This window comes from Mugil cephalus, chromosome 21 (genome assembly GCF_022458985.1).
Source record: "Mugil cephalus isolate CIBA_MC_2020 chromosome 21, CIBA_Mcephalus_1.1, whole genome shotgun sequence".
In the NCBI taxonomy this organism is placed as follows: domain Eukaryota; kingdom Metazoa; phylum Chordata; class Actinopteri; order Mugiliformes; family Mugilidae; genus Mugil; species Mugil cephalus.
Window position 1 is genome coordinate 1,384,471 of NC_061790.1, and position 21,058 is coordinate 1,405,528.

Below are 21,058 nucleotides of genomic sequence, written 5' to 3' on the forward strand. Positions count from 1 at the left end.
CCCTCCATGCGGGTCCAGCGGGATAAGGGAGACCGGTCTCCTCCTGAAGCCGACCAGCTGGATTTCTTCCCAGGGACGCACCAGGACCCAGGACCAGGACCAGGACCCGGGACGGAGGCAGAGCCCGGACCACGTCGAGCCAGAGGCGGCAGAGGCCCAGAGGACACCGGGGTCCGGGGGAGGGGAGGGGGGGCCCGCACCATGTCCTTGAGCCCCAAACACTCCACCCCCTTCTCGGTCACAGACATCCTGAGCCCCATGGAGGAGAGCTACCGCCGGTTCGGAGGCGTGGAGGGGGGCCTCGGGGCCCCGCTGGTCTCCCAGCCCGGTACGCACCTCCATCACCACCCGCCTCAGCCCCAGCAGCCTCCTCCTCCTCCACCTCCTCACCTCCACCACCATCACCACCACCACCACCATCACCACCTGTCCTCCTCCACCTCCTCCTCCTCCTCATCCTCATCTTCTTCCTCAGCAGCAGCAGCGGTTCTGGGACCCGGGGGCCCCTACCACGGCCCCCACGGGGTCCCCCAGTTCTCCGGGGCCGTGGGCGGCTTCTGTAACAGCGGCATCGGGACCATCGGGGACCTGCCGTCCTACCAGGACCCGGTGCGGGGCGGAGGAGCGGCGGCGTGGTACGGCGGCCCGGAGCCCAGGTACCCGAGCAGTAAGTAAACCCCCCCTCATCCTCCCCCCACTCCATAAAATATATTTATCATTCACACTTTATTAGATTCATTTTAATCTGAAGGTTTAAATTAAGACGCAGAAGTTTCACTTCATAACGACCTTAGTTTTTATCCCTAATCCTCAGTTTATCTGTATTAATTTATTTATTCCCACATCTGAACTGTTGTTAATAAAATACAGTGAAATTAATTAACTTTCCTGTTTCTAGCTCTGTTTCTATTTCTGCTGCTTATTTTTATGATAAAAAGAAGAATTAATTACTTAAATAATGCTACAGAGTTTTAATTAAAGCCTCCAAATGAATCCGACTCGAAAACTATTTGTTTCTTGTTTTAAAATTTATATTTTAGTTTGTAGCCAAATAAAGATTTTAAAAAGATGAAACATCTAAATCTAAATAAAATGAACTTTCTTTTAAAGTTTCTATTTCCGAATTTTTCGCTTATTTAAATGATAAAAAGCCACATTAATGACTTTAATAATGTTACAAAACGAATCTGACTTTTAAAGACTTTGTTTCTTGTTGTTAAATTTAAAAAGTATATTAACTTTAAAGGCCTGAATGAGTCCGGTCATTAAATACAAATAAACTTTCCTGCATCTGTGAATTAAATTAAATTAAATTTACGGTTATTTTAAATTTAAAAGGTGGATTTATTTAATTTATTGAGGCTTTATTCTTATTTTATTCGGTCTCGGAACTAATCCGCATTTTAAAAGCTTAAAATATTTCAGGATTTTTATTTATTTATTGGAATTGATGTGTGACTTTCTTCTCCCAGTCTCCAGGTTCATGGGCCCGTCGGGCGGGATGAACATGGCCGGGATGGGGTGCGGCCTGGCCGGGATGGAGCCCGCGGCCAAGGCCGTGGTGACGCTGCAGGCGGCGCCGCGCAGGAAGCGCCGGGTCCTGTTCTCCCAGGCGCAGGTCTACGAGCTGGAGCGGCGCTTCAAGCAGCAGAAGTACCTGTCCGCCCCGGAGAGGGAGCACCTGGCCGGACTCATCCACCTCAGCCCGAACCAGGTCAAGATCTGGTTCCAGAACCACCGCTACAAGCTGAAGCGACAGGCCAAGGACAAGCCGCCGCAGCAGGAGCCGGGGCAGGAGGAGGAGGAGGCCGGGACGGGAGCGGGAGCGGGAGGAGCAGGAGGAGCAGCGGGAGGACTGTGCGCGACGAGCCGCCGCGCCTCCTCCGTGTCTCCGGTTCTCTCCAAGAACGGCAAAAACTGCCGGAGCGACTGCACCGGGAACCGACAGAGCAGCGCGGGGGAGGCGCTGACTGTGACCCCCCAGCACCATCAGCACCATCAGCACCATCAGCACCATCAGCACCATCACCTGAGCCAGATCTCCTCCGCGGAGGAGCTGGAGGACTTGTCTCCCAGTCCGCCCCCGGGGCTCCACGCTCACATCAACATGACGCAGACGGACGCGGCGCTGATCGAGTACAGCAACAACATGATGGGCTCCAACCTGCTGTACGGCAGGACGTGGTAGGACGTGGGAGGACGTGGGAGGACCCCCCGGGGGAGGGATGGAGGGGAACCGGCCCACGCACGGATCCACGGATGTTTATTTTAGACTAACACCAGGAATCTTTCCGCGCGTAAAGTTCTGGTTCCTGGACGCGCACACGGACTCAGACACGGAACTAAACTAAACCTGAGCCTCGAAGCGGGACTCAGTGACGACAACGATGTTTTTTTGTTTTTTTTTGTTTGTAAATGATGTGGTCCACGCGTGGAGTTTCCACTTCCACGAACTCAATGAATTCGGCTTTAACGGACACGCGACACATCCGGGTTCTTTTGTTCCAGCTGATGCTTTTAAATTTGTTTCCACGTGATGAATAAACGAGATTTTCATTTTGGACTTTTATCTTTTTATAATCACAGGGTCACGTGTCTTTGAAAGGTTTGTTTGGCTCAACGTCAGAAAAAGAAAATGGACATAAAATAAAATATTCAGTCAGATTTTAAGATGAATAATAATAAAAAAAGAACTAAAAAGACGCTAAATTCTGTTCTTTTAACTGAAACATAAATTATCTAAATATCTGTGACGGGTTTAATTTGTTTCCTTTTATCAATAATGAAAAACACACATTTACTTTTTAAATGAACCAAATATTCACTTAATTAAATTAAAGATGAACAAATGTGTTGCTTTTTAAATGTAAATCATTTTCTCTGAATTTAATTTATTTGAACAAATGATTTGTTACAATTAGAAACGTTATTTTTATTTAATGAATGAATTAACGTTTATGTTTGATGGTGGAAACATTGAAACTAATAATGTGAAACCAGTCGAGCTTCATTCAAACTGTAAAACAACAGTAATGATTTAAAGTTATTTAGTTGACGAACACTCGAAGTGTTTTTAAAAGAAACTAAATAAATATCTGAACAGTTTTAAATTCAAACCGTTTCCATTTGAAACACAAACTAAAACCAACATCAACGTCTAATCTTTTATTTCATTGTGTTTTCCTTAAAGACATGAACCAGTTTGGAGACTCCTCTCAAAAAGAAACACAACGAACGCTCGTGGTAAAAATCACACGTCAACAAAAAGAGAAGAAGACGAGTCGACAAAAAAAGGATGAAGAGTCGCGTCACGACACGTTTCCCCCTAAAACCCATAAAACCCAGAGTCCTGTGCTTTGACCTGGAGTGGCTCTAGTTCCAGTTGTACCTCCTGGAGGGAGGGGGAGGGGGGTACCCGCGGCCCCCCCCGGACCCGTAGCTCTGAAACACAAGAGAAAACACGAGACTTTAAATAAAACGATAAAAAACCTTTAGAAGAAATTAATTCATTCACTTTCTGCTGTTGGAGGAAAAATGTTGCAGATATTCGTGTTTTTTTTGGAGGAAACGTCGCGGATGAAAAACGTGATCCAGATTAAAACGAGTGGATTAAAGTGGAGACAAAGAAAAAGCTCTGAACTTTCCTGCTTCATGAACCAATCACAGCTCTGGACGTAACGTGTCACCACTGATTCAGCTGTTTCGTATCAGATTCACAACACTTTTCACCCTCGACACTTAAAGCATCGTTTGATTTCCAGTTTTTCTGTTTTAACCTGAACGTCACTGGAGCAGGAAGAAGAAAAGACGCCGACGTTCGTTCAAACCTTCGTTCAAACGTTCGTTCAAACGTTCGTTCAAACGTTCGTTCAGTCTGATTCTAAACGTTTAAATGAAAATATCACAGCACAGAAAGAAAAACAGAAACTCAAGAACTTTTAAAAAGTTCAGAGGATGAAAAAAAAACCTGATTAGTTCAAAATAAAAAGGGATTTTATCTTTTGTTCATTTAAAGACGTCAACAACTACAAATTAATATGTGATGATTTAAAACTATTTGTAGAAAATAAAGAGAGAAGAAGAAGAAACATGGACGTTCAGAACAGAAACACTTTGAATCATCTTCATTCTTCATTTAAATTATTTCAATAAAAAGAAAAAAGTGGTTCTATTTTAAACTATTTGAAACGTTTTTATTAATAGAAAAATGATTTGATTTCAAACTGAATCTACTTCTCGTTTCTTTCTCTATTTTCTAACTGTTCAACTAAAACAAAAACAAATAAAAGAAATAAAAGAGTAAATAAAAGACTAAACACTCGTCTCCTCCAGTGGATCTGAGTTAATTAATTAGTTCTTCAACAAGCTACTGAAACCAACTCATCAATGAGCAGCTTCTCATTTCTTCCACCTCCTGTTAGAGAAGAACCGAACCAATGACTGCATCAGCCTCAGAGAACACCTGGAGAACATCTGGAGAACATCTGGAGAACATCTGGAGAACACCTGGAGAACATCTGGAGAACACCTGGAGAACATCTAGAAACTAGAACTGGCTTAAGAACTTCACTAAAAACTGGAAGGACAGTGGAGAACAATCATCCTCCAAATAAATCCTGACTGATGGAGAAACTCTAACCTGGTTCCTCCTCCTTCTCCTCCTCCTCCTCCTCCTCCTCTAACCTGGTTCCTCCTCCTTCTCCTCTAACCCTGATGTTCTCCTCCTCCTCCTTCTCCTCCTCCTCCTCTAACCCTGATGTTCTCCTCCTCCTCCTCCTCCTCCTCCTCCTCCTCTAACCCTGATGTTCTCCTCCTCCTCCTTCTCCTCCTCCTCCTCTAACCCTGAGGTTCTCCTCCTCCTCCTCTAACCCTGATGTTCTCCTCCTCCTCCTTCTCCTCCTCCTCCTCCTCTAACCCTGATGTTCTCCTCCTCCTCCTTCTCCTCCTCCTCCTCTAACCCTGAGGTTCTCCTCCTCCTCCTCCTCCTCCTCCTCCTCCTCCTCTAACCTGGTGCTGCTGGCCTCGGTGGTCTCTGCGTTGATCGTAGCGCTGCTGGTAGCCGCCGGGTCCGGGTCCAGGTCCAGGTCCTGGTCCAGGTCCCCGGTTCATGTTCACCTGGTAGGCTGACTGCTGGCTCTGCATGGCCCGGTCCCAGCCGTGACCTCCTCTTCCTCCCCCACCTCCTCCTCCTGCTCCTCCTCCTGCTCCGTATGACTGCTGCTGCCTGGAGATGGAGATTTACAGGCAAACAGGGATTATTCATTCAGTCCTGAGTGGAACTAAAGAAAGGAACCACCGACCCCCCAACACGGACAGAACCAATAGAACCAGAGGACCAGGGACCCGACCTGGTCTGGACCCCCCCCCCCACCCCTCAGCTTGAAACAGCTGTGGACTCACCTGGGAAACTGTGGCTGGTGGAAGGACGGAGGCCCGGACTGGAAACTGTTGGGCCTGGAATCTGAGACGAGGACAGAGAAAGAGACGCAGCGTTTAGCGTCAGTCTTCAGGAGCCCGACGCCGACGCTCTGACATTAACCACGGGTCCTAATTAACCAACGATTTCATTCTCTGTCAGGGATACGGAACAAATTCAGATTTTATTTTTTTTTTTACGTGGAGGGAAGAAGGAGGAGGAGGAGGAGGAGGAGGAGGAGGAGGAGGAGGAGGAGGAGGAGGAGGACGAGCGGAGCCGGAGCCACATTTGCATTTTTTTGTCCGGGGAATGAAATAAGCATTCAGGCGGCGGCAGCATTGTGGACGCCTCAAGTACCGCGGCTCCATCGCTGCAGGCCCTTCACAAAGACACACTTAAAGAAGGAAAATAATAAAAAACCCTCGGCTTCTTCCAGATTCACCGTTGCCACGGTGATGACCAGCTGCGAGCCGAGGTGGACTTGTTTGTTTATAGGGGGCAGGACGGCTGAGTGGGTCCTCGGGGGCCCGGGGGGGGGAGATAAAATAAAATCAAATAAATAAAGAGTGGAAATGATGGAAGAGCGTCGGCCAGTTTATTAGGTACATCAATAAACATATCTGACACGTGTTCCTAATGTTTTGACACTTTGAGTCACTTATTTCACAGCTTCAGCTCATATTCAGATTAACAGCCAAACATCACGGGCCAGAACATTAGGTACAGCTGATTTAGATAAAGAGGAAGAAAGAAGAACCGCTTCATTAGGTTCTAAGTCTGGTCTCCATGAAGGTTCTGTTTTCATTTTGGATAAAAAATAAATGTTGACTAGTGTCAGTTTGAAATGTGGCAGCACCCGTCGCTCCGCCCCGAGCTCCTCCAGAGATCAGACTGGTGGATTTAAGAGTCTTTAATCGGACTGTGGGACAGAGACGTAGGAGCCTACGTACGTAACCTACAGCGTCTGGTAATTACTCCACCCAAACACTAGGAGGCGCTGTGTCTTTTTTTTTTTTTTTAACCAGTCGGGTTCATTTTTTGCTTCATTTTCAATAACGACGGCTGAAACATTTGAGTCGTAGACGTGTCTTTGTCTCCAAACCTCCTCAGTTAATTATTCGTTATAAATAAATAAAACAGTCGGTTAGAAAACTGGACCAATGGGGAGGAGGACGTTAGCTACGATGCTAAGCTCCGCGTTAACATGCGTCAACTTAACGAAGACGCATAAACGGCCTGTTAGCGTGTGACCATTCTCACAATAACTCTTCATTAAAGTGTTATTTACTGTTCATTTTAAGTATCTGCTTCTGTCCTTTATTTCTCTAAACTCTTTTATTCTGAAAGTCTAATTTACGTTGTACAGCGCCTGTTGTTTCATATCAACTCAGATTTTCAATTTGTTAATATCGTGCATAAACAATAAGAACGATATTATCACGATATCAATGAAAATCTAAATGATAACAGCAAAATCCAGGAAAGTTTCACTTTTTGATTTTCTTACTGAAAATAACAGTGACTGTACAACTACACAGAAAATAAATTTAATTTAATACCACGACAGCCCTAATATCAACCATAAGGCTTAAGATAAATAAATAATGAGCTGGTAATAAATAAATCTGCAGGTTTACTGATCATGTGACGACGGATATAAATATAAAACCTGGTGAACGGTTCAAGACCAGAAACGTCATTAAAAACTGAAATAATCTGCGTCAGTTTATAAACGGACTTAAAGTCAAGTGGGGAAATATCTCAGCGGTTTCTCAGTAGCCGCCAGCAGGACGACTGCTGTTGGCACATCATCATTTTGTGTTTGTCATTCAGTTTTCATGTTTGATTATCTCCTGGGCCAACAAACTTTAAGTGGACCACCCAGCCGGGCTCCAATTATAACTCCACAACTCTGCTTTTCTGTTCCCTCGACTCAAAGGACAGAATTACAAGTGGACACCTGTCAATCTCCTTAATTAACAATGATCTGAAAGTGTATAGACCTGCAGTCTGTGTCGCACAAAAGCCGACAAAGGATTACGCCTTAAATCCTCGCAACGCGCTGCGGCCGCTGTATTAACGCGGCGGATTACAAGCGCCCGAAACAACTAAACGCTCTCGGCACCGACGCTTCAATTAGCCGCCGACTATTTGACTCAGATCCCGACCAGAAGGCTCAGCTCTCAGCACAGAGCACGACAGTAACTTTCTATCGGCCGCACAAAGACCAGGCTTCACCAGACGATTCATTCAAGACGAGCCCCGAACAAAAGACACGTCCACGGGGACATGGCTGGAATCACAACAACACTCTCTCACTGATTATATATATATATATATATATATATATATATATATATATATATATATATATATATATATATGAGGCATCAGTCAGGACTTTATCACCATCAACACAAAAAAACAAAACAAACTAAAGACATTTTGTTCAACGTTTTGTTGTTTAAGTTTAAAAGTAACAGAATCAAACTCAATCACTGAGCAGTGAGTTTATAATTACACTCGACTGGAACTCAGTGATTTGGAGAATCAGTGACTTTGACAGTAAGTTATAATTAGGGACGGGAACAGATACTGGCACCACGATGCTAACGGTGCTGACGCTAACGGTGCCGATGCTAACGGTGCCGATGCTAACGGTGCCGATGCTAACAGTGCTGATGCTAACGGTAACTAACAGACTGATGTGGACGTGTGAGATCATCTAAACAGGATCATGGAGTCACTCAGGTCAAAAGCTGCAGACGAACAACAACAACAAACACTGAAAAAAACAAAAACTAATTATTTCCTTAATCGGACTCTAACTTAAGTGCATTTTAAACACGTTACTCCGACTAAACTAAAGTCAGAGTTCTGTTTGTCTGATTCACCCACATAATGAGACTGGAATTCTCTGTTTTTTCTCTCTTTTGCGACCGTGGAACAAAAACATCCAAGAAAGACACAGAAGAAGAAGAAGAAGAAGAAGAAGAAGAAGAAGAAGAAGGAGGAAACGGAGTCGGCAGAAGAACCACCTGAGGGACGGCGCCACCACGACGTACGAGATTTAAAAAGAAAGTACTGTTGTATGAAAAGTTGGTCTGACGCATGAACGACTCGTTTATTATATGATGTAATAGTATAATAATAATAACCAGAAAGGAGTCGTAATAATGTGGCATTAACTCCCTGAACAGACACATATCGCCCCCTAGTGTGGAGGAGGAGGACGACATGTTCCCGTAGGACGTAGTCAGAAAGTAGTAATTGGAGCTTAGCTCCATTAAACGCACTGACTGAACAGTTTCCTGGACACTGATCTTCCAGGGGGGGGGCGAGTTCATGGCAGCGCTGGAGAACCAGAAGAACCGTCTCCACATTAACTCTGACTGGAAGAAACATTCACTGGATACAGTCGACTCTGGAAAAGACTTTAGGACGATACAGGAGAACAACTCTAGGGCGTCTAGGATCAGATCAGATCCTGAATATTAATTAATTAATTAATTAACTAATTTTGTTGCGAAGAAGCTTCAAAGCGAAATATTTCTTTGTGACACCATGAGAGTAGAAAGCTGCTTCTGCTCATCAAGGCCACGGGAATGAGGTGACCACAGCCTATTATGTTCAATTGTTACTGTGAAGAGGCTGAGGGAGGGAGGGAGGGAGGGAGGGAGGGGCTGTGGTGGGGGTGGTGGGGGGGGGTCTGTTACCGTTACTTTTCTGCCCTGGTTAAATTCGGTGTCACCGTGTGTCAGGGTGATAATGGCCACCAGCAGAGATCCTCCCGGTGGGTTGTTAAACACCAGCTGGTGAAACCGTGGAGCACAAAGCCCTGCAGCGACCTGGGGAGGGAGGCTGGGGGGCTGGGGGGAGGGGGGGGGGGCTGGGGTGGGGCTGGGGGGGGGGCGCTGTGTTGACACATCACAGCAGGACGCAGCGGCGGCGTCAAAGGGGGAAGTTAACTTTGGTTTCAAGCCTCTTCAGAGCGCATCACACACCCAATGAAACCCGGATGCTTCTATCAGGGAGGGAGGGGGTGGAGGGGGTGGAGGGGGTGGAGGGATGGCGGGGGGGGGGGGGGGAGGGGGGGCATTGTGTCCAGCGGAGACACTCCACAGTCTCATTACTGGGTCCGGTCGCCCACAACGCTAATCAGCCACCAGCCCTCACCCCCCCCACCTGAACACAAAGGCCCAGTGATTAACGGCCCCGACCACAAAGAGTCCGAGCTCCTGAACCACAATAAAAAACGAGTCCTCAGGATAATCACATTCCTGGAGACGCTCCCCCCCCCCACAACCAGAATCCTTCACGTTAAGCCCAAACATCAAAGATCATAACTGAGCTTCATGGGACAAACACACATGAGTCACAACTTCACATATAACTATTAGAAACTCATCCACACTATCAGTGTTAGTCTCCTCAGGTGCAGCTGCTTCTCTCTGACCCAAACCTTCAGTCCGAGCTCCAGCAGAACTTCCTCAGGATGAACCCGTGGACCGGACCACGGCCCAGTCTCCATCTTTAACCTCACGGAGCTGAAGAGTGAAAGCAAAGCTCCCGACAACAGACACACACATTTCTGGACTTTGACTCTTTTAGTGAGACGACAGGGATCGATCCAGGGATTTAAAATCTCACCTAAAGAACCAAACACCATCACTGACGGTTTAAAGAAGAGGAACGGACGTGTTTGAGCTGAGTTTTGTTCATAAAAATATGCAAATCCCACTTTAAAGGTGTATTCAAACATGGTTAATAAAGACTAACCAGTGGAAACTACTGGACCTGGACCAAGTATCTGTGGGATGATCCGCCCTCCCCTCAAACACCGATACAATATTAGGAGGATGGTCATAATGTTATGGCAGACAGGTGTATTCTCCGCTGACAGTTACTCAGATTTATTTATCAGTAACAAACGCTCGTGTTCCAGATTCTCCAGCGGCTAAAACGAAAACCAAGAGTCTGAGATTCTCTTCCGTTAAAAACCGTTTATTCATCAACGAGTGGGATTAATAATAGAGAAACGTCCTGGATTAATAACCGACAACTTTAGCACCAGGAGCGAGCGGCAGGGCCGGGGGGGGGGGTGGAGGGGGGAACCACTGCAATCCAGAGGATCCAGGGCCCCCCCCTCCCTCCCTCACCCCCCCTCCCTCCCATCATTTGCATCAAGTGGCTCCAGAATAGCAGCGACTCCCCCGCAGGTTATCAGTGGGCAGATGAGATTATTCATCTACTTGCAAATTGGCACATCAAAGTCGGGGGGGGGGGGGGGGGGGGGGCTGGACCGTGACTAGAGAGAATCGGCCTCAATGTACAATAACATGTCCAAGAACAGACGACAGGCTTTAAATAGAGAAACTATGTTTATTTGTTCCAGCGGCTCCGGTTTAGACCTGGTTCTTCTTCTAGACTGGTTCCAAACTGGTTCCAAACTGGTTCCAAACTGGAACTGGGCTAAACAGGGGCCACAGTTAAGAACCGATGACACGACCCCCCAGCGACGGATGGATATGGTTCAGGGTTTATCTGATACCAGAGTCGGCGCTTAAAGAATGAAAACATATAAACTACGTTTAAAAATGGAGCCTTTTCATCTTTAAGGCTTTTAGTGACGTGGAAGTTGAACAGAATATTAATTTAATTATATAAGTACAGGAAGAAGGAGGACAAAAAGCATCAAACTTTCTTCTTCTTCTGTCTTGAAACCGTTGCTTTTGATCTTGATTCATACGATTCAACACTGATTCATAAAGTCCTCCACAGTGTTTGTTTAGTTTCTGAATCCCAGGAACAACGTCTGACTGGATTTAAAACGTCTGAGGACAGAGAAGAGCTGGACGAAGGCAAAGACTCGTGAATCATATAAAAATAAAAACGCTCCGCTCATGTCGCTCACAGGGGAGCGGCCATCTTGAAAACAACAAGCTGTGCACAGCTCAGTGATACACAACACAATGCTGCATTGTTCCAACAACTCTCTCAGATTCATTCAGACTTCACTGTCGACCTCGGAGGATTCAACGAGTTCTTATCGAGTCGGATCGCGTTAATTTATTGTCTTCATTTAAAGGAGTCTGATACAGAGTGGAAGCGTCTGAAACCACAGATCATCAACACACTCCTGAAAACTTTTAGAAGGAGGAGAAGCGTCGAGGGGTTTTCTTCCTTTCATCGTGTCAATGGAAGAACTTTAAGTTTTTCTGGCCTTGATTCACCTACAGACTGTGACTCATTCAGCTGCATTTAACCACAGAACTGAACTTTCCTCAACAGTTCACTGCATCAAAACCACCGTCCATCACAAGTTCAAAGAGGAACAAATCTCGTTTTCAGCTTTAGATGAGTACAAGTTGTGGGGCTAGGAAGAGCTACTGTTAGCCGGGAGGCTAGGAAGAGCTACTGTTAGCCGGGAGGCTAGGAAGAGCTACTGTTAGCCGGGAGGCTAGGAAGAGCTACTGTTAGCCGGGAGGCTAGGAAGAGCTACTGTTAGCCGGGAGGCTAGGAAGAGCTACTGTTAGCCGGGAGGCTAGGAAGAGCTACTGTTAGCCGGGAGGCTAGGAAGAGCTACTGTTAGCCGGGAGGCTAGGAAGAGCTACTGTTAGCTGGGAGGCTAGGAAGAGCTACTGTTAGCTGGGAGGCTAGGAAGAGCTACTGTTAGCTGGGAGGCTAGGAAGAGCTACTGTTAGCTAGGAGGCTAGGAAGGGCTCATAGTGGGTTTATTCCTTCTCGATCACTGAGAAAACATTTCAGGAAAGACGAAGGTATAAGGAGACGCCCGTCCACCACAATGACCCTAAGAGCTCAGAGACGACTCATCCAAAACGTCACAAAAGACCCACAACAACATCCAAAGACCAAAGGTCAGAGGTCATGACTCCACCATCAGGAGGAGACTGGACTAACATGGCCTCATGGCCAGAACCACGGCTGAGCTAAAAGAACAGGAAACATCTGGATCCAGACCTGGATCTAGTGAAATCCTGAGGCCTGACCTTAAAGAGGAGGTTCTTGCTGGAGAACCCTCCAATGAGGATGAATTAAACGACTCTGTGAAGCTGTAAAGTTATCACAGATGTCTGGATTTAGTTTCCCCTTAATGATAAAAACACTGTGTTTACTAGAGTTCTCTTTGACATTAATTTAATCTTAATTGGCTTGATGATCTGGGACATTACAGTGAGACATGTAGGTGCATGAGTGAAGAACATGACGGTCTTACGTTGGAACGGCTGGTGGCTGCTGCGCGGAGGACGGTAGTTTCCCTGGTGGTAGTTTCCTGGTGGGGGGGTGCTGCTGTACTGTCCTCCTCCATGTTGGTTTCTGTTCATGCTGTGACTGGAGGCAGGAGACAAGGACATGGTCACATAGATGAGGTGGACATCTCAAAGGTCTCTCGCTCAGAAGGTTCTGAATGTTTTTATATTACTTGAAATCCAGGCCTTAAACTCAGGCTGATCAAAGCTGTTTCTCACTTTTTATTTATTTTATTCTCTGTTACTTAAAATGTAGTAAAGACGACTGCAGCACTGGTTTCCACTCACAAGCTCAGACAAATCAGATATAACTTTGAAAACACTTGAATAATAAATGATGTAGAAATGTTCCTACGCTGTTGATTTTATTTACATAAGGATTCACTATTTCGAGTGACGTTACACGATTCAGACGTTTGCTGAGAGGAACTTTTGAATTTTAAGGCGCTCAGCAACGGATCATCATTCATGTTTCACACCGGGATGAACTTAGTGAATATTTAATCTGATATTTTGATATTATATATGTTGATATGATGTGTAAAGGAGGATCTGAGTAGATCTGGTTTTGGTTCATAGTTGTTTCCAATAAAAATATATATGATTTTACAATGTAAAACTTTAAAATGAGCCAGAAATCTCCTCTTCAGCAGCTCTGACACAAACCAGACTTTACACATTTATTGCTAACGACATCCTGCAGCTATTTACAGAGGAGATTTATTATGTCATTCAAAGGCTGATTTATAGAACATTTTACTCCTAAAAACATGGCGAACATAGATTTTTTTTCAGACTGTTGACAGTATTTTGTGATTACTGGACTGATATAAAGAGATTATCCACAGTTCCCTCTGTAAATACATGGAAATCTAATACGTTAACAACATGACACAAGAATTTTTAACTACGTTTTATCCATTATTCAGATTTCTGTCCTGGGAATGTATGTAAATTAGTGCATAATTAAATATAAATTCACAGAAAACTTGTAATAAAACGAAATATTACATTTATGTTAATAATCAGCTGGAGAAGTTTCATGATGATATCTGTTAGTTAAATATTTTAATTAAATACCGCTGCTGTAGATCAACATTTCCCTCCAACTATAGATCAGTGTCTGATAATAAACGTCCAGTTTTCCTCATTTCAACATTTTTTTTTTTTGGGGGGGTAATAAACTAACGAGTGTGTCTGAATGGAAATTATCCCGTGCACGTCCTCGTTATGTTGTAAAATCGTTTCTGCGCTGTCAAACGTCCGGACGGTATTTTAAAAAGAGGAATGTGTTTAAATGTTTGTGCCCCCCCCGTTAACCAGCCGTCCCTGATTATGAGCTAAGCTCTCTTCTCCACACTACGATATCATCATTAAGGAAACGGGAATAATTGAACATCTGGCTCGGCCCGACTGCCGCGTGTTTGGGAATTAATTATGCGCAGATTTGGAGAAACACAATGAATTTCTGTTTCTTTTCTTTTTTTTTTTTCCTCCCACAAACCAAACTCGTTAATTCAGTGATTCGTTAAGAGCTGTGATGGGGCCACATGGACACGTGCTGAGGGGAAGGAGGGAAGAAAGAAAACTACTGGTTTAGTGTTCACAGCCGCATAAACCTGAACCTGAACCTGAACCTGAACCTGTCAGATGTTTCACTTTCCCGGACGGTTCATTAGGAACTAGAGAAACATGGGAAAAGACAGGAGACGAACAAAAGAAGAAGAAAGAAAGAAAGAACAGATGGAGGAAAGAAAAGACAAAGGAACCAAGGAAGGAGGACAAAAGAGATAAAGAAAAAAAAAGAAAAGACAAAGAAAGGAAGTTGGGATAAAGGGAGAGAAACGTACGATACATTGGTGAGTGTTCCTAATAAAGTGGCCAGTTAATTAGATTCATTAAAAATAATTGAAAGAAAGAAGGTAATGAGCTCTGGACTCTGTGGCTGGTTCCAGGATCAGGTCTGGGTCTCATTCTGATTCTGGTCTGGACTCACCCCAGAGCCCTGAAGCCGGACTGGTCCAGGTGGACCTGGGACCTGTTGGGGTTGAAGCCCAGCTGAGGCCTCCAGGGCTGACGGTTCCCTCTCTCCCAGTCCTCCGGCTTCAACACCTTATTGGGCATCCTGTAAAATAAAATAACATAAGATAAAATAAAATAAAATAAAATAAAATAAGTTTAGAGGGTGAGAATAATATCATGAACATAAAACCTGATTTCATGTAAACACACTGGGTCTAGTTTCCATCATTTTAAATCATCTTAAAAGGTTCTGGTGAACTCTACCTTTATCATCATTAATATATTTAACTGACTAAATGGTTCATGGAAACAGCTACTGACACTATTATTATTAATAATAATAATAATAATAATAATAATAATAATAATAAAATCAAAAATCCGTAGTCTTTAAAATAGAATCACATAGGAAAAGGAACAAAGTCACTAATCATCAGTTACAGAATCATGACTTTCATCCACTGAGAGCGAAGGAGGAGGTTTGATTCTGTTGTTCCATGTTTTATTAAAAAACTAAACAGCGTCGTGTCCTTCATCAAGAACAAAGACAGAAGAAGTCTCACTTTGCTCCGGACAGGAGGACCGCCTTAAACACAAAACCGTCCGCGTAAACAGGATCTGTGAACTTCACTCTGCACAAGAAGAAGAAGAAGAAGAAGAAGAAGATGATTATTTATAGCAGCTTCACATCCAAATGTTGCCATCTTGGTTTTTATTTTAATAAAGATCCCTGATGATTAGGACAAACCGGTTTAAATAAACAAAAACACATTAACTAGCAAGAGCTACTATTAGCTGGGAGGCCAGGAGGAGCTACCATTAGCTGGGTGGCTAGGAGGAGCTACTATTAGCTGGGAGGCTAGGAGGAGCTACTATTAGGTGGGAGGCCAGGAGGAGCTACCATTAGCTGGGTGGCTAGGAGGAGCTACTATTAGCTGGGAGGCTAGGAGGAGCTACTATTAGGTGGGAGGCCAGGAGGAGCTACCATTAGCTGGGTGGCTAGGAGGAGCTACTATTAGCTGGGAGGCCAGGAGGAGCTACTATTAGCTGGGAGGCCAGGAGGAGCTACTAGGAACTCACCAGTCAACCACTACGTTAGCTGGCAGGCTAGGGAGAGCTACAATTAGCTGGGAGGCCAGGAGGAGCTACTATTAGCTGGGAGGCTAGGAGGAGGTATTATTAGCTGGGAGGCCAGGAGGAGCTACTATTAGCTGGGAGGCTAGGAGGAGCTACTATTAGCTGTGAGGCCAGGAGGAGCTCCTATTAGCTGGGAGGCTAGGAGGAGCTCCTATTAGCTGGGAGGCTAGGAGGAGCTCCTATTAGCTGGGAGGCTAGGAGGAGCTACTATTAGCTGTGAGGCCAGGAGGAGCTCCTATTAGCTGGGAGGCTAGGAGGAGCTCCTATTAGCTGGGTGGCTAGGAGGAGCTAGGAGCTGGTCTGTCATGACGCTCGTTCTTTCCTACAGTCTGATCTGGAGGAAGTTTCCTCCGTGGACTCACCCCACGGCGCCGTTCTGTGCGATGTCACGCAGCGTGGGAATGGGCGACTTCACCGTCCTGGAGGATCAGAGAGAAAACCGATCAAAACAAGAAAACTGTCCGTGACCGTCGAACAGTTCGACCTCTGCTGGAAGTTAAGAGCGTTAGAAAACGGGACGAGATGTACGTAAGTGAGAGCGAAGCAGGCGTTTCTTACTTATCTGGTAGAATAGGGTCGTCATCAAGATTTAATGTACCTTGGATTCCATGGCACAGCTCTGCAGGGATCTCAGTGCCCTGGTGGAAAACACAGCCCAGGTTTGAATCCAAGTGGTGACGGGACGTCGTCTATGTCAGTTTATGGCATCATCTGCCCACTTCCATGTAAACCATGTTCTACTTCCTGGTTATAGTCTAACACATCTAACACAGTAGTCTATCTTATTATGTTTATAACAGCTCAGTCATTGTTTGTACGTAGGTTTCTCTTTGTTTGAGAGGAAAACGTACGTTATGAAAGTGTTTACATTTAACAAACTGCACTATTACAAAGAAATTTCTAAAGAAAGAGAAGTGGAGTTTCTGTTTAGCTCTTGGTGTCAGTGACGTGTTATGTCCACAATTCTCACTAAAACTCACCAATCACCAGCTACGTTAGCTGGCAGGCTAGGGAGAGCTACAATTGGCTGGGAGGCTAGAAGGAGCTACTGTTAGCTGGGATGCTAGGAAGAGTTAGTGTTATCTGGGAGGCTAGGGAAGAGCTACTGCTAACTGGGAAAGAAGTTAGGAGGTGCTATTATTAGCTGGGAGGCCAGGAAGAGCTACAATTAAGTGGGAGGCTAGGAAGAGCTATTATTAGCTAGGAAGCAAGGACACTAAGAAGCGCTACTGTTAGCTGGGAGGCTAGGAAAAGCTACTGGTAGCTGGGAGCCTAGGAAGAGCTAGCATTAACTGGGAGGCTTGGAAGAGCTACTGTTAGCTGGGTTTCTCAGAAGAGAACGTCAGCCAGTTTCTTAAGCTCCAAACAAACAGTAGGTTTATTCTTTCTGGATCATTGAGAAAATATTTTAGACAAGACGAAGATATAAAACGATAAGAGCCTTTGTTGAGTGAACTAACTCTGAGCTGAACTAAACTTCTTTCTCTTTGATGTCGACTTTCAGACAGACTTTGTTCTCTGGGAATAACAGTAGTAGTAGTTCTCTCTCTGGTCTCACAGCTCATCAAGAAGAATTCAACAACAACAACAATCGCTTTGGTTTGCAAATGAATAATCAACCAGACGACACCTGCACAGCCTCGGCTCACATCTGCAGCTCAGTGACGCAGCGAAACATTATTATAGACATTATCATTATTATTATTGTTGTTGCTGCAGACACACAGCAGCTGACTGTGTGTGTGTGTGTGTGTGTGTGTGTGAGTGTGCGTGTGTGTGCGCGTGTGTGTGTGTGTGTGTGTGTGTGTGTGTGAGTGTGTGTGTGTGTGTGTGTGTGTGTGCTATCGTCTGGCTGACGTACAGTGAAACTCAAACATGGACCCTGAGCTCGTCCCGTTACCTCGTGAGATTCTGAGCGGTAGAGTTCGAGGATGAAGTCGGAGAGAGGGTGAGACTTCCCCAGGAACAGGACGTCGCTGCCCAGACTGTTTCTTTTCACTGAAACGAGACGAAAGACGATGGACTGAGACGGGAAGAAGCAAAGACAGAAACCAGTGAACGTGGAAATGCTAGCAGCCACTCTGTTAGCTCCCAGATGCTAACGTTTGCAGCTAATCTCTCCTGGGTGGAGAACATCAGAGAATAAGAAGAAAAGCGCCTCTTGTCGTTCATCTATGACGACTTCCTCAGAGTCCGGTGACGTATAAATGCCCGGCGGCCTGGACTCACCTTCCTCAGGCGTGAGGTCGGGGTAGACTTCTTCCAGCGCCGCCCTCAACCGACGCTCATCCACGAAAGGCAGCAAGGCCACGCCTGCAAGGAGCAACACGTCATCAATCGAAATCCAAACTCACACAAAAACAAAACGTAACAGTGACTCGTTTTATCAACATTTATTCCCAAAACCAAAATGAAAAAACAGATAAAGACTCATTCATCCGATTTTTCATGCAAATTATCAGTTATTGTTTCCGTTTTGGGAACGAAACATTGACAAAACAAGTAGTTTAATTTTTTTTTGTTTCGGTTTTGTTTTGAAAAAAGATGAATGATACACAGATTCGTAATAAACCACCTCTGTTATCTGCTCAGTTAAAATCTGTTACCGTGTCTATCAGCAGGAAAACAAACGTCAAAATATAAAAACCAACTATGACCAAAGCAAAACTACGGCCATGTGTGAATCTCTAAGCCCTTTAAAGCTCTTGGAGAGTTTTCCAGCTCAGAGAATGAATAAAGCGTGAGAGTGTCTGGACTCACCCTGCCAGGCGTATTTCTTGCCGTTGAGATCGATAGCGAAGTCGTCGGGGTAGAAATCGATGATGGAGGATTCCTGCATGAAAGGAAACACTTTGAAGAAACTGCACGAGGCAGCAGCTTATACATCACGTTACACATTATATTTTATTTATTGTACGTTACTATGGACCCACTGAGTGCTTAGTTTAAATGAGGGCTGCATCGATTATCATCTGTTCATCAGTGTTACAGTCACTTCCTGATTTATTAAACTAGGGGTCGCGTGGTTGGTGATAACTGTGAAATTTAAGTGTTTCTGGGTCTGTAGGACACTGACACTGTAGTGAGTCATTTCCACTTGTTCCTTTTTATTTCTACATTATTTATTGTTGTAAATGACTATTAATTTTTATATAGTCATATTTTCTGACATTTTATAATAACTTGAAATAGTAATATTAATATATTATAATATTACTATAAGGTGGAGGCTTTTTTTTCATTATTATTTGTCATATTTTATGTGTATTTTTAAAAACTGTGCAAAATAAAAACTGTGTCTCAGTCTGTAATAACTCCACCCAAACACTAGTGTGCGCTGTGACATTTTTTCCCCCAGTAGGGTTAAATTTTTGTTCCTACTTCCTGCTTCACTTTTGCAGAAACGAGTCGTATGCCGGCCTGTATCTCCAAACCTCCTCAGTTAACCTCAGATTCTTTATTGATCCAAAACAATCGATTAGAAAACTGTGGAAATGAGAAGCAGGTGGAAAAACACACTGGTACTAAGAGGACCAATCACAGCCTTGGTTACATTTAAACACTAAAGAGGAAACACACATGGGGTCTACGCTGGGAGTCTACGTTGGGAGTCTACGTCGGGGGGTCTACGTTGGGAGTCTATGTTGGGAGCAGAAGTCTAAATCACCTTGGACCTCTGAGCTGTTGCTGTAACTTACCGGGCTGCTCATCAGGTTCCTCCAGGTCGGGGGCAGGAAGTTCCCGCTGGCGGCAGGAAAAACTCCCATCAGCTGCTCCAGAGGCTTGAACTAGGAAACAAACCAGTCATTTACCAACTTTGAGGTTTAATATCCTACATGTCGTTTACCTTGACTTATTTTTATGCTGTTACGCTGTGCAGCCTTTCACTGAACACATTTCTTTCTTCCTATTTTGTTTCTTTTAGTGCTGTTAGTAAAGGAGACTCTTAAAGTCAGAACTTATTTTTATTTATTTATTTAACCCGAATCCTTCAAAGCCAGAACTGATCTGAACACAGTTCATTTAGAAATGAATTAACACCTGGATGCGCTGAAGCACATGTGTTGAGCTGATTTGATGCACAGAGGGAATTTAAATGGAAGCTAATGATGAGGTTCTTCTGGACACCTGGAGTTAGAGCTGGATTTGGCTCTAAACTCAGATAAACGCTGGAGAATCTGAGGCTCAGACGCTGTTAATCAGATCCACACAAAACTGGAAACGACCCAACGGAGGCTCCACGAGAAAAGACATCGAAGGAGGAGAAAATGTCTTTACTCACATTTAACCGTCCAACATACAACACGAGTTAGTGATGAATCCAGTCTATATTATTATCCTGATATTTATTAATTTAATGACAGTGTAACGTAACAGGACACTTCAATTCTTTCATTTTCCAGGTCTTTTCATCCCACCCCACCAGAAATCCCCTATTTATTTATTTTTATTATTCTCGCGTCTTATTTTATTTTTTTCCTTCTGTCATTAAAGTCTCCGTCTCCTTCGTCATGTCCCTGTGAGCTTTACATCATGTATGATTTTAAAATAAACCTGAAACACAAGATAAATAAAAACGTCTGGATGAATCCATCCATCGGCCTCGTTTAGAGAAGCTGACACAGGTGAAGAAAGACGCGGGAAGGAGAGAAGGAGGGAAGGAGAGAAGGAGGGAAGAAGGTTTTTCTTTTTTCTTACCGGTTTCGTGTCCTTCTCGAAGTCTGTGAACATGTCTTTGATGTCTTTGAAGTCGGAGGCGAAGGGCGCGTAGTGGAACGGGAAGTACCACTTCCAGGAGGCGCAGCCCTGGAAACAGACACATGAAGAAACTGAAGAAATACTAACAAGTTTTAACTGTTTAATGTAAATAAAGAAAGAAATACACACTATTAATCCCAGTTTGTCTCTGTTCTGGTTTTACCAGGCTAATGTTTTTAGCCGTTGTTAGCGCGACATGAGCTTGTAGTTCCCACATAACACATAAATCCTGTCTGTGCGACTGATTTAATGCAACAACAACTGATCAGAGAAGCTAATAAACAGAATATAACAGAATATAACAGGAGCTAATAAACAGAATATTACAGAATATAACAGGAGCTAATAAACAGAATGTAACAGAATATAACAGGAGCTAATAAACAGAATGTAACAGAATATAACAGGAGCTAATAAACAGAATATAACAGAATATAACAGGAGCTAATAAACA

General features: G+C 44.4%; 2 protein-coding genes across 3 annotated transcripts in view; one reads left to right on the forward strand and one right to left on the reverse strand.

Moving 5' to 3' along the window:
- On the forward strand, positions 1-3,003 carry nkx2.4b (NK2 homeobox 4b). Its single transcript, XM_047573928.1, has 2 exons — positions 1-667; positions 1,473-3,003. Exons 1-2 carry the CDS (start codon positions 7-9, stop codon positions 2,186-2,188), a joined length of 1,377 nt encoding a protein of 458 aa, XP_047429884.1. The 5' UTR covers positions 1-6; the 3' UTR covers positions 2,189-3,003.
- Positions 3,004-3,150: 147 nt separating this feature from the next.
- xrn2 (5'-3' exoribonuclease 2) overlaps positions 3,151-21,058 on the reverse strand; it is a 35,529-nt gene continuing 17,621 nt past the window's right edge. The window contains exons 19-31 of one of the 2 annotated variants that reach the window (XM_047573926.1): positions 20,545-20,652; positions 19,545-19,634; positions 18,607-18,679; positions 18,076-18,159; positions 17,747-17,844; positions 16,405-16,484; positions 16,209-16,265; positions 15,273-15,341; positions 14,684-14,812; positions 12,654-12,769; positions 5,401-5,461; positions 5,008-5,224; positions 3,151-3,441 (exon numbers count right to left, since the gene is read on the reverse strand). In XM_047573926.1, coding sequence (XP_047429882.1) covers positions 3,373-3,441; positions 5,008-5,224; positions 5,401-5,461; positions 12,654-12,769; positions 14,684-14,812; positions 15,273-15,341; positions 16,209-16,265; positions 16,405-16,484; positions 17,747-17,844; positions 18,076-18,159; positions 18,607-18,679; positions 19,545-19,634; positions 20,545-20,652 — 1,251 coding nt within the window. In that variant the 3' untranslated portion in view covers positions 3,151-3,372. Of the gene's footprint in view, positions 3,442-5,007; positions 5,225-5,400; positions 5,462-12,653; positions 12,770-14,683; positions 14,813-15,271; positions 15,342-16,208; positions 16,266-16,404; positions 16,485-17,746; positions 17,845-18,075; positions 18,160-18,606; positions 18,680-19,544; positions 19,635-20,544; positions 20,653-21,058 lie in introns of those variants that run through there. The other variant, XM_047573927.1, reaches the window with a different exon arrangement.

Excerpts from the sequence above, each read along its gene's own strand:
- nkx2.4b (XM_047573928.1), top strand. The coding sequence starts at position 7 with ATGCGGGTCCAGCGGGATAAGGGAGACCGGTCTCCTCCTGAAGCCGAC. Across the intron at positions 668-1,472 it reads GGAGCCCAGGTACCCGAGCA|TCTCCAGGTTCATGGGCCCG; the intron begins GTAAGTAAACCC and ends TTCTTCTCCCAG.